This window comes from Ischnura elegans, chromosome 2, assembly GCF_921293095.1.
Source record: "Ischnura elegans chromosome 2, ioIscEleg1.1, whole genome shotgun sequence".
Lineage (NCBI taxonomy): Eukaryota > Metazoa > Arthropoda > Insecta > Odonata > Coenagrionidae > Ischnura > Ischnura elegans.
In genome coordinates, this window is record NC_060247.1 from 9399029 (window position 1) to 9415896 (window position 16868).

At 38.2% G+C, this 16868-nt stretch overlaps 1 protein-coding gene across 1 annotated transcript; it reads left to right on the forward strand.

The window, feature by feature from the left end:
- Positions 1-10861: 10861 nt before the first annotated feature.
- Positions 10862-16447, forward strand: LOC124153370 (probable tRNA pseudouridine synthase 1; the record flags this gene model as incomplete). The annotated part of the gene is made up of 6 exons (XM_046526484.1): positions 10862-10865; positions 10994-11071; positions 11737-11874; positions 11958-12078; positions 15826-15971; positions 16051-16447. Coding segments are annotated over 6 exons (741 nt in total), but the record flags the coding sequence as incomplete, so codon positions are not given.
- Between the last annotated feature and the right edge of the window lie 421 nt (positions 16448-16868).

Sequence of the window (16868 nt, forward strand, 5' to 3'; positions counted from 1 at the left end):
GTGAAATGAGTTCAGACATCATTTTTGAGGAATTAACTGTGCTTAATTGCCGATTAAGAAGTTTCTTAGTGCTGTGTGTACATTCAAGAAGACAATTTTGAATTAATCAACAGTGCTCGTTTTTGTTTTAGGGAAATATAGAGAAAAATTGTCCCCAAATCTGTGTCCAGGCACCTTGTTCTTTTTGGTCGTATTTTTCGTGGGCCCATTCTGTGTCGTCCCTTGGTTATTAAGTCCCTTGTTTATTTATAGACTAGTGCCCTTGCCATGTGTTCAATCGGAAAGAAATTGTTGTCCGGCGCTGATTTCAACGAACGTGTAATTGATCACTTCGCTGGACAAAAGGAAAGAAGACTTCTGCAATATAACTAAAGACATGTGAGTATTTCAGATTTTGTTAAAAATGTGTGAGAAATGTTTAATTATTGATTTTAAATCATACTGTATTCAAGTAGCAACGCGAACACCGCAATCAAAGTTTACATCTGCAATAGCAAAGCGCGCGCATTCTAGTAGTGTTTGTTACCTAGTGGAAGTCAGTGACACTCCCCTCCCTCCTCAGGTGTTACAAATGTCATTGCTACCTAAATCTTTGCAAATGTTGAATAGATTTGACAAATAACGCATTATGTTTGCAAAACGAACAACATAAAGTGTATTGCGGGCATATCCGCACGAATAATGTAGGCGCTAAAACCTAAAGTTACGTATTTTCGTTTGTATTTGCAAAGTATCGCAGCAAATATATTTTTATTCTTCAAGATCATTGATCAGTATAATCGAGAGTCCGGACTAAGCCGATCCGTATGACCGAGAGTCTACTGCATTTAGTATTTATTAATCAAACTTTATTAGGAAAACTAGGTATTTTTGTTGACAAAAACGGAACATATGGCATCACAAAATTTTATTCCTAGATTGCCGTAAAAACTTAATAAAATACACGAAATATTAAAAAAATTATGACCCCCCCCCCCTCCCCCGGTAGAGTGCGCCCCCCCCAGCATTTGACTCACGAGCCGCCACTGCTGTTGTGTCTTTCGTAAATAGCAGACTCATGCCGTAACTGGATTTCTCGGAGTCCTTTCTTCCTTACCCGTCCATCATGACAAGAAGCAGCCGGTCGCCTCCTCTAAATACCATACCGTGAAGTACCTGACCCGGTGAGGGACCCGAGAATTTTCCATGCATGGATTTCCATTAGCTTTTGTTTGGCTCTAACCTGCAAGCCTACTCTCACGACGGGATTCTCTCCATCCTCCCTTCCTTTGCGCTGTAAATGGCCAAAAATGTGGTAGTGTCTTACGGGTTAATCGCGTTTCTTCCGTTGAAATACAGCCGATTTTCCTTTTCCTTCCCTCTTCCGGGACTCGACTGCAGCCCTGATGGAATTAAGTCTCCCGAGAGGAAGAAGAAAAATCGGCTCTTTTCCAACATCAAGACGCGAGTAAGCTCAAAACACATCGGCAAATCATACAAGGACCGCAAAAATTATAGCAATTTAATGACCCGAGATATCTGTGTCCTGCTCCAAAAGACCAGTACTCCAAAAAATCGCAACGGACACGCAAACAGCGTTCGTGTACAGTGTAACCAAGTCATGCAGTGACCTAAGAGAGATATCATTGCCCTCGGCGGGGACCCAACACGGGTCGATGGAAGGCGACGGCAGGGGGCGGCGAAGGTCGCTCATTCACTCACCCTCGTCTCGGACGGAACGAATGAGATAGAAAGTGGGTCAGTCAAGACGAAGAGATAATAATCGGGCCCGAGCTTACGTCTGGAGCTGAGGAGGGCGTTGGGAGGAGACTGATAGTGCGGCGGAACAATCGTTGTTTTGGCTGGACAGAGATTTGACAGCGGTTATGAGGAAGGGGAGGCAGTGTGGAGACAGCAGAAGATGGGGCCGCTCCAGTTGCGTCTGCATAATATAAGGGGAACGGACGGTGGCCAATCAAATAGACCAGAGGACACTGTAGGACGATGCGAGCACGCCGATGTCTCCTTTCCCATGAGGACCACTTCCGCTTGACCACGACGACGTCGAAGCAGTGCCGAAATATTGGACGCTTCGAGTCGATACCTACGCCTACGCTTACGTAGATAAGGGGGCGTCCATTAATTGCGTTAGGTGATTTGAGCGATTTTTGGATCCTCCTTTTCCCCCTTGGTGAGATATCGCGAGATTTGGCTCGACCCCATCCATTAAATACAACGTTCAATAATCGTATTTGCAGTGTAAATACGTTAATCTATGCTTAATTACGTTGCATTTGTTATTGATTGTTTAATGGTTTTTATTTAAGACTAGTATTTAAGGTTACTAAGATCGCAATTTTTCACCGTTTCTTGCGGAGAAAAAATTACGTGATACTTGCCAAGACCCCCCACGAGAAATATGCTGAGATTCAATTTGACCCCCTACCACTTAAACGGCTCACATAATTAATGGATGCCCCCAAATCCCAACACATGAATAGTTCCACCAAATGTCTTAAAGCGTTACTCTAGGAACCTTGAAGTCCCGCCATATTGATCTTAGTACCAAAGTTAAAATCTCCAACGAATTAAATGAGAACACGCGAAAGTCGCAGCCCAATTATCATGAGTTGGTGACGTCAGTAGAGTTCTAGTTCACTCACCACTTCAGGGAGAATCTTTCATTTAGGGAAGGAAGTGCTCACAAAAATGTAAAGAACAATTAGTTACGTTAGTCCCACGCACAATACCGAGGATTAGCAGGGAAGAGATGACCCTGTTTGCATGAGTCTTCAGGCCTAAGAGTTATGGCCGTCATCGCGGACAGCTCGAGAAGGCAACGCACGGATCGAATAATGATAAAAAAATATGGGTCTTTTTATTTTTCAAAATCGAAAATAACATTAAATTGGCAAATTAGCCCATTCCCACGAACCAAACACACGCCTTTCATCCCCGGCGAGTTTTCCTTTTGGCTTTCTTCCCATCCCATCGGCTATTCACCTACATGTGAAAATATATCTAACACGCGTTCTTCTCGTGTTAGCGTTCTAAATTAATTTTCTTTACTTTTTCCGGGAAAGAAGTAATTCTTCCATTGAAAAATTTATGTTTATACTGACGAAATAAAATCTCAGAAACTTGTGTCCGAGCACACATCTTACATTCTTCCCTTCGAAAAATTATCACCATGCTAAACTCCAAGCTAGAAGCCAGAATCAGGGAATTTATTTCTATTGGAGAGGTCATGAGGACTAACCCTTTCTTGAAAACCGGGAAAAAGCGTCTCAACATCATTTGCTCGTAAACTGTGCTTCTTAAAACTATCGACACCTCTTCTTTCTTTAGCTAACAATTTTTAGCACCTCCAAAGCTCCGAATTCTGATACAAATCAACTTTATTGTCTTTCAAGTGACAACACAGTTCTCTCCTGGCAGGTAGCGGTTACTTACGATCACTTGAACTACAAAAATACATCTTGAACAATAAAAAGTTATGGTACTTTTTCACACGATTTATTCAAGACGACCGGTTTCGTCGCAGAGGCGACATCATCAGGTACAGAAATCGTTATATTAACAGTTATTTTGTTGTTTTTTATCTAGTAGCAACCAGATAAACAACAACAAAATAACTGTTATTATACCGATTTCTGTACCTGATGATGTCGCCTCTGCGACGAAACCGGTCATATTGAATAAATCGTGTGAAAAAGTACAATAACTTTTTATTGTTCATATTGGATTTTCACAAAGTAAAGCCAGAAACAATCGAGTTTAAAAATACGTCTATTGGAATTGACCGGCGTTGGCCACAGTACACAGTATTATGACTATGTTTCTCGTTGCAAGAGTCGGAAATTTGAATATTAAAATAAACCACTGATTTCCATCGAGTGAATACCAGCGGACACAAATCTAAGGAATTTTTACCATCCAAATGAGTAGACCATTTTTAATTTAAGGATTCAATTTTTACCATCTATCCAATTCAGTAGACAGATTTTTCGATACATTTCCTTTATATTCATATTTGGCAGAACAAAAGAGATCAGTAAACAGCGAACTAAATAACGCCAAAATGACATTGATGTTTTAAGAAAGACAAACCTCAACAAGATCATCTAATAACTGACCAGAGAAAACACATAGGTAGAAGTACATATGGAAAAAAGATGTAGGAAAATTAGGGTAAAAAGCACAATGCTTAGGCCACAAGAGATAAAATTGAGATACGGCGTTATGGGAATAACAACTGCCTCATGTTAGCCCGAAGAGAGTGAATTGATCAAATGTTAACGGGAGGCCGCCAGAATTTTATGATTACCCGTTGAGAAAGCACCATTAGAGATCCAATCGAGGTAACTACATCGTAGAACAGTGTAAAAACGTTTCCATGCCGTCATCTCAGTCAGTATCAATTCTCGGTCATATTCTGAGCACCCGTAACCGCGGTGAAGGCTTGGGAAATGGCTAATCACCCAATCAAAGCCCTAACTCTGACGGCAATTTAAGCGTGACATGATGAGTTCGTCCAAAGGTTGACTGACATCTATGAAGCATCACTTTAAATGACGTCTCCATCTGTCACTGGAATTACGGGCTGAGTCCTCTACAGCCTCTTCATACCGTACATCCTTTTGAACTTGCAGTGGAAGTTCAAAGTCCTAAAAAATAAAATAAATCTGCGATTCCAGGAGGGATTCTCATTTTTACTTCGTTTTTTTCCAGGCTTCGGAATCACTGAAGTCTTCATAAGAGTCTCCGTTCTAAATTTTGCATATTTTTGCTTCCCACTCATCTGCTTTTGCTACATTAAAATCAAATTGGATGAACTTTTTGACAGGTGGGTGGGTACGATGAGGCTGCCGAATGGGCACAAATAATACGGATTTCAGTTTAAAACATCGTCGAGTGAAGTAGGACCTCGTGAGGATTTACTGTGCGCAACAAACCATGGCGATGCATAACATGACTTTACAATTTTTTATGAAGAATTTGACATCAGGCGATGTAGATTCTAGAAAAGGAAATCAACCGTTTCATACCGTTTTCCCTTTTCAACAATCCACAAGTATGGAGACCTAAGAGAGTGCGACTTACACAAATAATGACGGTAGATTCAACCGCATGATCTGATGAATTGGTAATGCAATATTTTCCCATGCAATCACGAATGTGTAGCTCAGTAAAAAGATTTAGAAATGGATAGGAAAGTGGGAACCGCCACGTTCGATTCTCGAAATCCATTGCGGGCTAAACCCAAATCTTTTATTAAATCATAGCTCATATCGTAACACTTTTAATGGCATTTTGTGTTTTTGTTTTGAGTAGGTTTAAGGTCATCAGATTTGTCAAAAGCTGCTAACAATGGTAAATGGAAGCCACCCATTAAGGTAAGGTCACGGACTTCTTCTCGTTCACGGAGTCTTGGTGGTACACTGGTAACCACGCCAGCTCAACGTAATAGCCAAACCAGTACATTGCACTCATCGACCCTCATTACAACACATCAGTATCCACCATTAGGAGGGAAAATAAAAGGATTCCTCGTTCAGCTGAAAACGAATAGCGAAGAAGAGGGGGGGGGAGAGTAAGTACTTCAACACGGGAAGAACAACGAATTGTGCTTAAAACATCAGATTGGACCGAAAGAACGCAGATTCATGCACAACACTTGGTATAAGAATTAATTATAGGCGCTGATGAATATGACCCAATGGAGAGAAATGTTCACTGTCAGCGTCGGACGCGCCCTCAGGCTCATCGGGAGCAGCCACTAATCTGCTAGCAGCCTGCATCGCAGCGAAGCACATACCGTCGCCCTAGGTCACCTCACACTGCGACAGCGGGAACCAGAATGACGTCACACGGGCTTTTCCCAGCATTCATACTTAGCCGTCGCGTTTCCGCGCGCTTGAAAATTTTCACTTTTCATTTAATCGCGAAAAATAGATATCGTCATTTAAAAATCTAAAAGCGTGAAATGCGTACTGCAGGAGTAATAATCTTTCAATTTAGGCAATAAAAAAATAAAAGGAAACCACCCTATTCCGGAGTATTCATCGAAGATAGTTAAGCGGTGTCAGCCCATCGGGTTTGTTCTCCTGACACGTAACTACCCTGATAAGCAATAATTTTAAAATGCTGGATTGATGATTTTAGAGGGCGAAAAACAGGATCTTTGAAAGGTTAGGTAAGTCCATATTCAACAAGGAAATCACTTAAGATTTTATATGCATTTAAACATATGAAAATAATATAATGATAGATCATCAATGCATACCGCGGCCATGCCCTCATGCATGCTTCACTGAACTAATTCAGTCAACAGTTCTTAATTATTTCTTAATGCTTCTCATTTCCATATCTCCCTTCCCAGTGATTTCTCGAAAGGTGTAGGTTCGAAGATTTCCGCGGCGTTGATTCAATGCTCTCTGCATTCTCTTCACGTTTTCATCGCGTCCGTTGGGTTTTGGGCTCAGCAGTTTCGCTGACAATGCAATCAGCGTCCTCAAGACCTTCGACCTGAAGACGCTGACTGCAATGTCAGCGAAACTGTTGTCACCAAAAGCCAACGGACGCGGTGAAAACCCCAAGAGAATGCAGAGATCAATTTCTCAAAAGATTGGAAAGATGGCAATCTTTGAAGTGGCTCTCCAACGGATGTTTTCGATTTAAAAAGCTTGAAAAAAATGTTTGAAAGCAATTGATGAACATCTATAAACAACGGCCTCAAACTACTTCTGGACTGTAATTATTTCACTGATTGAATTTATAACAAATTTCAGAAATAAAATGGAAAAACCGGTACGGTTTGGAAGGTTATACTGAAAATGTGTTTGATTTTAAGAAAAAAAGGACTGTTTTGTCAGGAGTACGCACAGCGGGGGTTGATGACTCTAAATCTGTGGCGTAGCCAGGAATTTCGTTCGGGGGAGGGGGGGGGTGGGAGGGGGGGGGGGCGTGTCCAAAACCAGGAGGGAAATTTTTTAAAAAACAGGGTATTACGTAATGAGTTTTAAACTAATTTTAACACTTTTCATAATCGAAAAAACTTCATTCGTTAAAGAAATATTTTGCAAATTCATGATTTTCAATATTTTTTTCTTTTAGGTTGGAAAAATAATTGTTTTTATATTTCAGGGGGGTCCGGACCCCTCCCCCTGGCTACGCTACTGCTCACAGTGTGCAGTAGAATATTGTAGAGTTCGAAAAAACTATTTTTGAGGGTTTAAACTTAAAAATTAATAAAATAACTTGCTAAAAATATCACCAAAAACGTTCACTTGAGACTATATCTCCCAAAGATTTTGGGAGTTGGGCATATTAACTCCCTGACTTTCCTCCATTTGCTTCTTAGGGTTTTGAAGTTTGCTATAACTTGAATTAAACATAGGTATTTGACCTCTACAGCCTCAATAGATTAGGTACCTACCAGATGAAGAAAAGGGTCTCCAATCATAAAATTTGGCACCACTCTTCAAACGAAAAAACTATAAACCAGAAAACCTTCCTGCGGTAGTTTACGGGAATATTATTTCCTCACCAGGGACTACCACAGCTGCATACTCACCAACTGACTGGAAACCTTTGGAAGGCTGTAGGGACCTCGCTAAGGTAACTTTGGGTTGTAACCTTGGATCCTTAATAGGGCTGATGGAACCCCACCAAGTATGTCAGGTTATTTCCACAATCATATTTATGTGGCGGTTTACAGGAATGTTACTTCCCCATCAGGGACTACCACAGACCATGCACGCCACCCAGATGTTACCCTTTGAAAGGCTGTAGTGTCCTCGCTAAGGCAACCTGGGATAAAACTTGAGGTCCTTGGCAGAGCTAACAGGACCCAGCTAAAGACAGTGGCGCAGCGAGGGGGGATTTTGGGGGATAAAACCCCCCCAGAGCTCAGAAAATTTTTTTTATTTTAATCCATTTCACTTATTTGTATCAGTATTACTTATAGAATAGTGTTAGGATTAATCAAATATCCCTCAGAAAGCCGTAAAACTCGCCATTTTGAACCATTGGCCATGAAGGGGCCATGTGCTTCGCTCTGCATTTATTTTTTTATTTTTTATTCTGGACAGTAATCAACGAAGATAAGATTCCTTCTAAACAGTCAGCGTATACCAGGACCCCTTCGAGATATTTTCTCGTCTCCTGATGGAGCTCCCAAATCACGCGCTTCAGTCCACTATAGTCATTCATGCTGTGTGGTGTTCTTTCTGGCAGTGTGTTGAAATTCTCATCGGGTGTACTTCCTGTGTGTAGTATTTTTATTTATAACTGAGGATCCTACGAAATGGGAATAGTATTGAAAGGCAAAAAAGAGACTCGCAACTCTGTGTGTTAGGTTATAATATAAATTCATTGGTGGGGTGAATTTCAAGGACCTGTTATTGAATTTGTACCTAATGGAAAGAAAACGCCATTACAAGTCGTGTATGAAGTTATTTAGGAGACTAATGAATGCCGCAGTCCTAAATTCATATGTTGTTCACAGAGAAAACACGTACATTTCATGTGCCATTGGTCGAGGTAATATTTTTGAAATATCCAACTTCATACGGACTGTTTGGACATGGCCGTCTCTCCATATGCAAATTAGTACCAAGACTCACAGAAATGCATTTCCTAAGGACAATTCCTGCAGCTGGGAAGAAATCAAAGTCTCAAAGGAGGTGCGCAGTTTGTGCCAAATATGAAAAATGAAGAGACTGCGTGTACTGGTGTGAAAAATGTGCAGTGGGATTATATTTGGATTGCTTCAAATCATGTCACACAAAGCAGATTTTCTAAGGTAAAATCATTTGAATATTAACATATTGACATTTGAAACATTAGCACGTTATTACGTATATGAAATGATACGGTAGTAATAGAACAAAGACAGAGAAATGGGCGAAGTGATAAATTTTCAAGTAGGCGAAATGGGTAATCCTACTGAAAGTATCCAATCTGTTATAAAATTTTCAACCCCAAATAACCAACATACATTATATGATTGTATTTCAAAAATGAATGGAATGTTACAGATCTCACAGCTTACTCGAAACCAAATTTAAATCTTTCAAAACTGAAAATTTATACATTAGTTCATAGAAGGAGATACATAAAACAATAAATATTTATTCAAATCACTCAAAAAATTATTATATAGTAGCACATTATATTATGCAAGTTTACAAAAATTTTCAATAATACTGATCGTACATTATGAAAGATATAAATTATTGAATGATAGTAAGCCAAAAAGGCAAAGTCATTTAAATCTCATCCGGCCGCTGGGATGGGATTTAATTAAATGCCCGCCACGCTTGAGGGGTTAACAGGAAGTCTGAGTTTTAAAGATTTAGCAACAAAAAGGACATGTATAAATAGAACCATAATATACTGAAAATGTGCATTAAAAAAGAAAAGAAAAATATAAAATATTTAACAACAGGATGGGAAAAGTATCAATACCTACCATACAATAGTAGAGCATAAAATTGCAACAACAAAAATTTTAGATTTAGGTAGCTGATGACATAATATTTAAAGATTATAACAGTCATAATGGTATACAATTTACGACAAGTGATACCTTTAACAACTTAATGACAAAAAGTACCTAAGATGTATTATCTGTAATTAGTTCCTCATGAATTCATCAACCTCTTTCCTTTCAATGCCTCATCATACCACCTATTCACTCTTCCTTTCATCTAACCTTAAATTTGATCCTTACCATGTAACTTTGAGCACTGAAGCACTAAGAGGTACTGAAATGTTAGGTAAGAGTAAAGGGAAAAGAAACAAATAAGCTCAAGGGACTGCAAATGGACAAGAGTACGTAAAAGACTGAAAGAACGGTCGATTAATAATATTGATCGATATTTTAACTTGTGCTGATCCGTAGAAACTCGCAACTCCTATGGAGCATTTGAAATTCGCTTAAAAACAAAGTCCTTTCGTGTTGCCCATTATCAATACTACGCCACTTATTTAAACAAAATATCGTTAAATCTTAGATCATGACCTAACTGAAATGAAATTCATGAAACGTATAAAACGATGGAACAGCAATGAGGATATCCTATAAAACTAATCACTTCTGGTACGATTAATTGAAAAACATTGGCCGCCACTGTACATAACTGGGTGCTTACACAATATTTTTAAATACGCTATAACCTACTTAGGATAAGATGAAAAATAACATTGGTAAGCAAATTATGTCTTGAAGAATTCAAAATTGAGTAAAAGGAACAAATAATCGAGTGTTTACTTACATTTTCAACAGATCTCAGCTTACAGCCAGCAATGGCGTTTTCGAAACCGTCGTGAAGTCCGCCAAGACATCCGGAACCGGAAACTGGAGGCGATTTAAAAAAAAACAAGTGACAAATGAAATTAAAGTTGCGGGCTTCAAAATGGTACCATAACAATTTGTGTTGCACAGCTTGTTCATATTTAATCGTTTAGAACAATTCCAGGCGAATGATATTTACCTTTTATGCTTAAAGAATTAATTTTTCGTTCTTATTTGTTACCAACGACGGTTTATATTGTCTGCATGGGTGATTTCAGGGCTTAAATATTCGTTTTTAGTTTACCTTTGATGTCTTGCATCTGATGAGATGCATTGCAAATGTGTTATCACTAAATTGCAATTATTATTTGTGAGAAAATTGTGCCAAAAACATTTCAGCCAAATTTATGCGGATATCGCAAGTAGAACAAATCCTTTGGAATACGGATTATTTGCTGTCAATAAGCCGAAAGGGATTGGTTCGACAGAGGTGGTAGAACATATTAAAAGCATTATCCTTCCAGGTATAGTATGGTGTTCGTTTTGCTGTAATACCTGGAAAGTTTGACCTTGTAATCTAAATCGAGTAAGCGTTTATTAATCCTAAAATCATGGACATCCTAACTTTAAGTTTAGTGAATAAATTACTTGACAGACTTTTGGGATGTAAATAAAAGTGGTGTGTCTTATTTTTTCCTTGAAATTTGTTTCTAGCGATTCCAGCTGTCTGTCATGACACATTTAAAGTTGGCCATGGTGGAGTGTTGGATAGAACTGCGACAGGAGTATTAGGTAACATAGTGAGAAACTAAGGTGCAAAGATCTCACCCCTTAAGCATAGATCTTGTCAGTGGTGCAGCGAGGGGGGAAACCCCCTCCAGAGCTCAGAGAAAATTTTAAGTTTAATCCATTTTACTTAATTGAATTGATATTAATAATAGAATAGTGTAAGGTTTAATATATTATCCCTCAGAAAGCCGTAAAACTCACCAATTTTGAACCATTTATCTTAAAATTCCGCTGTTTATTAATCTTGCACCTATCGCTTAAATCCTGGTGGGTATTCCATACCCCCACACACCCCGGTTTTTGTTGCACATAAACCTCCCCCAGCCTAAATGCCTAGCTGCACCCCTGGATCTTATTGCTACATTTCATCCTCAGATGTGCTAGATAGGTACCCTAAAGAGGTGCAAAGCCATGGCATAAAAAAACTTTAGAAGTAGAGTATTTGGATTATAAATGAATGTGTTTTGAAGGGATCCTTTAGAAAGAGGCAGACGTATGATTTTCTCTCTCAAAAATTTTGAGTATTCGAACTCCTTGGACATTGTCCCTGGCTGTAGCCTTGAAAGAGTATCCTGTTTCTCCTACCCTGAGGTTACTTGTATACTTCTGTGTTCTTCGTCCATGTATGTACCAATTCTTACCCGAAGAATATTTTTCTTTCATTTTAGCAATAGGAGTTGGAAGGGGATGTAAACTTTTGCCCAAGTTTCTGCATGGTGTCAAGGAGTATATAGTCAAAGGGCAACTTGGAATTTCCACAACCACTTACAATGAAACTGGTGAAGTTATGAAAGAATTGCCTTATGGTAATTATAATTGCCCCTCTTATGAAAATACTTGGTTTTTGCAGCTGCATAATTATATTTTATTCTTTTTTTGTCTCTCTTAGGACATGTGACCAAGGTGCATTTATTAAAAGCTTTAACCAAATTCCGTGGTGAAATTGCTCAAACACCTCCAGTGTACTCAGCTTTAAAACTTAACGGAAGAAGATATTCTGATTTAGCTAGGTATTTGCATTCTTTTTTTTCAGTAGAATAAAAAATATCTAATTACACTTTTTTAAACTTGTTTATATTTCTTGTCTATGCTTTTGGAAATGCATGTTTGTTTGATGCAAGATGACTGATGTGTTATACCTGGGGTAGTGCCATCCAATAAGGTTGCTTACCTCGTGACTCATCCTGTAGATGTCCTTAGAGTCTGCTAGTGCATAATAATTGTGCTTACTTTTGAATAGTGGCATTTTTCACCAGGCTGAAATCTTGTTTTAAATTATGTCATACCATAATATAGAAACATGAAGAGTAGAATCCACATATTTTGCTTACCAGTGTCACTCAGCTCAGCCGGCACCCATCAAATGATGCCTTTGGTTACTGAAGTGTTGTGTATTTCAATCAAAAATTACATGGTAAAAGTCAGTTGCAAAGCAATTATGTACTTTCCTAGTAATAAGTCGAGATGCCATAGTTGTAGATGCTGGTACGTATCTTGTTATCTGCTCAACTCACTATGCTGGAGTCTCTCAAAAACAAAAGTGTGAATTAGGTTTTGATTTAGGAAAAAATAGTCTCGCCAGGCATTTGAGTATTTAATATTTTTATGTATCACCCTAAGCTCGTTCGAATATACTAATTGCCAATTTCCTGCACTACTTTAGACAAAAGAAAATGTCTTTTATGAAGGAATATTTAGTTTTTGTTGTGATCCACTTGGCTTAAAGTATCTTTATTTTCATTATATCTGTGAAGTGGAAGTAATAGTCACTAGTATGCCTTTTATAGTACTCACTAAATGAGTCAGAATTTCCTGCTCTCGATAGGTTTTAATTGTCAATCTTTCTAATTATCAATCAATATTTATTATTGTTTGAACCTTTGCCAACATTATGCTATGGATTTTTAATAGCTGAATTCAAATATGAATCTTTTATTTTTTTATGAAGATAAAATGTTACTGCCTGTTTCTACAACTATTTAAATATGCATGATGCATTTCAGCACACTGAGCCATCATATGGTACAACATATTGTGCATGAGAACATCACATTTATGCATTTGAGGAGGAGGTGGGAATGAGTTTGAGGAAGGAGCTGGAAATAGAAATACAGTGGGGAGACAGACTGCTAAGGAGATACGGAAAAACCAGGGGTAGGAGGAGGACCACAGGAATTGCTGTAGATGAATGACACGGGAAAAAGGGAAGGTCAAGTGGGAGGGGAAGGATTAGAATAAAAGAATAAAATTGGGTAGGGTGAAAGAAAGACTCACGTGTCATTGGAAAAGGAGACGTGGGATTTGGTGGGCGATAGAGGTGGGTTTAACTGTTCATTTTGATGAACCGTTCACTTTCACGAACTGTTCAGTAAAAAGAACAGTTTTGAAATATCTGTTCATGGCAAACAGACAGGGCCATTCAGGTAGAAAAGTACAGTTTATTGGATGTTTAGAGTAAATGAAAGCTTAGTGTGGTATCATATGGTTTGTGCAGCTTGACATAGTATTTTCAAGCAAATTCTGTCCTGGGCCTTTACTTGGTTATCCGTGTGCAGGACAGTATCTGCTGTCCACTTTTAGAATAAGCCGGAATTAATATTTATCAACCCAGCATCTGATGTTATTCGCATATTTAGCACCAGAAAATTTTTTTTTAATGCTGCTCTTATGAGCTATTTAGACTTTCATACACAGCTTACGTTCTTTATAAATATTTATAATATAAATGTCATTTGTGAATCTCTCTCTGAGACTCCTTGGTAAGATATCCATTTTTTCTCCTTGTTACAGCCTGCGTCAGGTATTTATCCACTCTAATGATGCAATTATCTGTCAATAATGGCATGAGTAAGGCGGTGAGAAATAATCAGTTTCATTGCTAACTTAGTACTTTTGGTAGAATGTAAAAAATAGTAAAATATGTTTCACCTATGGAATTCTGTAACATATTTAAATATTAAAAATGGACAGCAAAGAAAGAGTTAATGCTTTGAGGTGTATTTGTGTAAGCTAAGTGGTCAAAATAAAATACATAAAATGTTGCGACGTTAAAAACGTAATGTCATCAAATAAAATTGCTGCAGGTAGCGTATTGTTTTCATTCCTTTGAAAATGAATATGTGCCTCCATGGACTTTCTCCAGAAGAGTACCAAGTCCTTCCCCTTCTATGTCTAATTACCCTACAAACAAGTAATTTGAGGAAAGTTGAAGCCAAATTTTTGCTTCCCAAAATCATCAGACTTCTTAAAGCTATGCAGGGTAAAATACAGATTAATCCAGTTAACAGTTAATTCCATTACAAATAATTTAATAGCAAAATATAGTGGTTTTAACATAGGTAAACAATTTATGTTTGACTTTTCCATTTGCTGAAATAGATTTTTGTATTAAGATAACTGATCAAAACGAAGTTTTAACCTAATTTTTAAATTAACTTTGAACCATAGCTCAAATTACAAACAGATAACCGACCTGTAAATTAACCGCGAACCTGAACCATCGCATCCTGTTCATGGAACACAAATGTTCAAATGAACACGAAATCAAAATGAATGCGAGATCCCAAATGAACAGCCAGAGGAAACGAACGCCCTCCGAGGAATGAATACTCTCTCCGAAAAAAGAATTCCCTCTGAAACAAGAATGCCCTCTGAGAAAAGAATACCCTCCACAAAATGAATGCCGTGGGGAAAAGAACAGCCTCTTAGAAATGAATAATCGAGAAAAAGAACGGCTAAATCGAGCCTAATATTTTGAACACTTGTTCGAACCATTCAGCAGCTATCCTGTTTGTTTTCGTGGATGGAGGGGAATGGTAGAGAAAGAAGGGGAGGGGCTCGGTCGTTTATGGCACACTTCGGTGGCCTTGGATGGTCTGCATCTTACCTGCCATCTGTTGTAGCCACCATGCACTTGATGGAGTAAGCTGTGGTTCAAAATACCTCTTGGTGAGCATACTGTTGGACCGAATACGCCGCACGTATGCAGTGCAGCCATGAACAGTGAACTAGGAGTTTTATAGAACTGTTCATTTTATAACCGGTTCATTAATGTGAACAGTTTGTTTTGGCAGTTCGGTTCTTTTTGACCCATCTCTAGTAGCATGTGATGGTTAGGTTTCCGGAGAGTAAGCTGCAGCGAAAGGGTTAAAAATCAAACAGCAAAAATCAAGAGTTGCTGAGCTTAACTCTAAGAAGTGAAATGAGCCCCTGCCTGTCTTAATGTGGTAGCAGTCTTACTGGAGGAGATGGTCTTGTGGCTAAATCAGAATCTCTAAATATGCTTGGACACTGGGGTCATTCCATGTCAGATCATCCATGACACCCAGTGACTTATTTTTTCAAAGGAAACATCTTATTCAGTATAGAGTGAAAATTGCTCTCTATGTTTTACAAAGAATCACTCTCACAGATGAACTAATCTGTAGCTTAAGTTTGGGTTATTTGCTTAGTTTTTTAAATTGATAATTTAACTGCTGCGCTTTTACTTAAAATTGTTTTCTGAGCTCTCACAAATCCTTCTTAATTTTCACTTGTGGCTTTTTCTGTCAGAGAATATTTACTGCAACTCAAGGTGAATGACTACTGGTTTCACCTTGAGTTCTTTGATGTGGATATGCAATACATGCTACTCTTTGTGTAATGTTGTTGACCGCCTCAAAACCCATGTAATTTATTCATTGAAATTGGCTACTAGGCTCTAATTCAGAAAGTTCTAATACAAAATATTTAGTTATGTAATGGAGTAAATTTTTCAGTGATGGCGTAGAAGTGAATCCAAAGCCAAGGCTCGTTCAGTGCCACTCTTTGATTTGTACCAGCTTTGATCCTCCAATGTTCACCCTTCTTGTGAAATGTGGAGGTGGTTTCTACATCCGAAGTCTCATACATGACCTTGGAATAGGTATGTCATCATTTTTTGCATTTAGTTTTAAGTGCGCTTGGGTAAATTGTATGTTTATCTTCCATATTTTTCACTACAGAGGTGGGGAGCTGTGCTCATGTAAAGGAGTTACATCGCACTCAGCATGGAGTATTCAAGGAGTACCAAGCAATTTCCAGAGAACAATGGACTCTACAATGCATAATACAGCATATTCAAAAAGCCAAGAAGTCTTACAGGAATATTTTTAAAGATTCACGCCCAAAACGTTTAAAGAGTGAAAGGAGGTATACAAAGGAAGGCAGTAAAAATGAGAAAAGTATTGTGTTTACTGAAGATATGTTTGACTTGTGAAATGCTAATTTTACAACTGTGATATGAAAAATGCAGGTAGATTTTTATAAGAATATTTTTTTTTGTTGTTCATCTGAGTTTTGCTGTCAGCTCTCACCACAGCCCTTTCACTATGACACAGAATAAAACTTAATCTAAACATTTTTTTGCCTTTCTTTGGTACTCGACTTGAACCCCATGCCCCTGCACTGTGTTTATATATAGCTGTCGTATGTGACAAACAGATACAGAGTTAAGAATAATTAATAAAGGGGATATGACCTATCTTTCACTGTGAAATCATAAACATATTTTTAAAAGCACACGTGGAAATCAGAGAATCAGTCAAGGGTTACCTAAAGGTTAATGCTGCTGGGTAATAACATGCTGTTTCAATACTATACGAAGCTTTTTCCTATCTTCTCTCCATTAAAATTAATTATTTAATGGATGTTTGCATTCCACTGAATCAATGAATGTCTTCAGAAGATGACAGTCTTATTTTAATTTGGGAATATTTTAATAACTCCATTACTTTCAGGTCTTTGAAAGCAATGGACGTGCCATTCATCAAAACATTAGCAT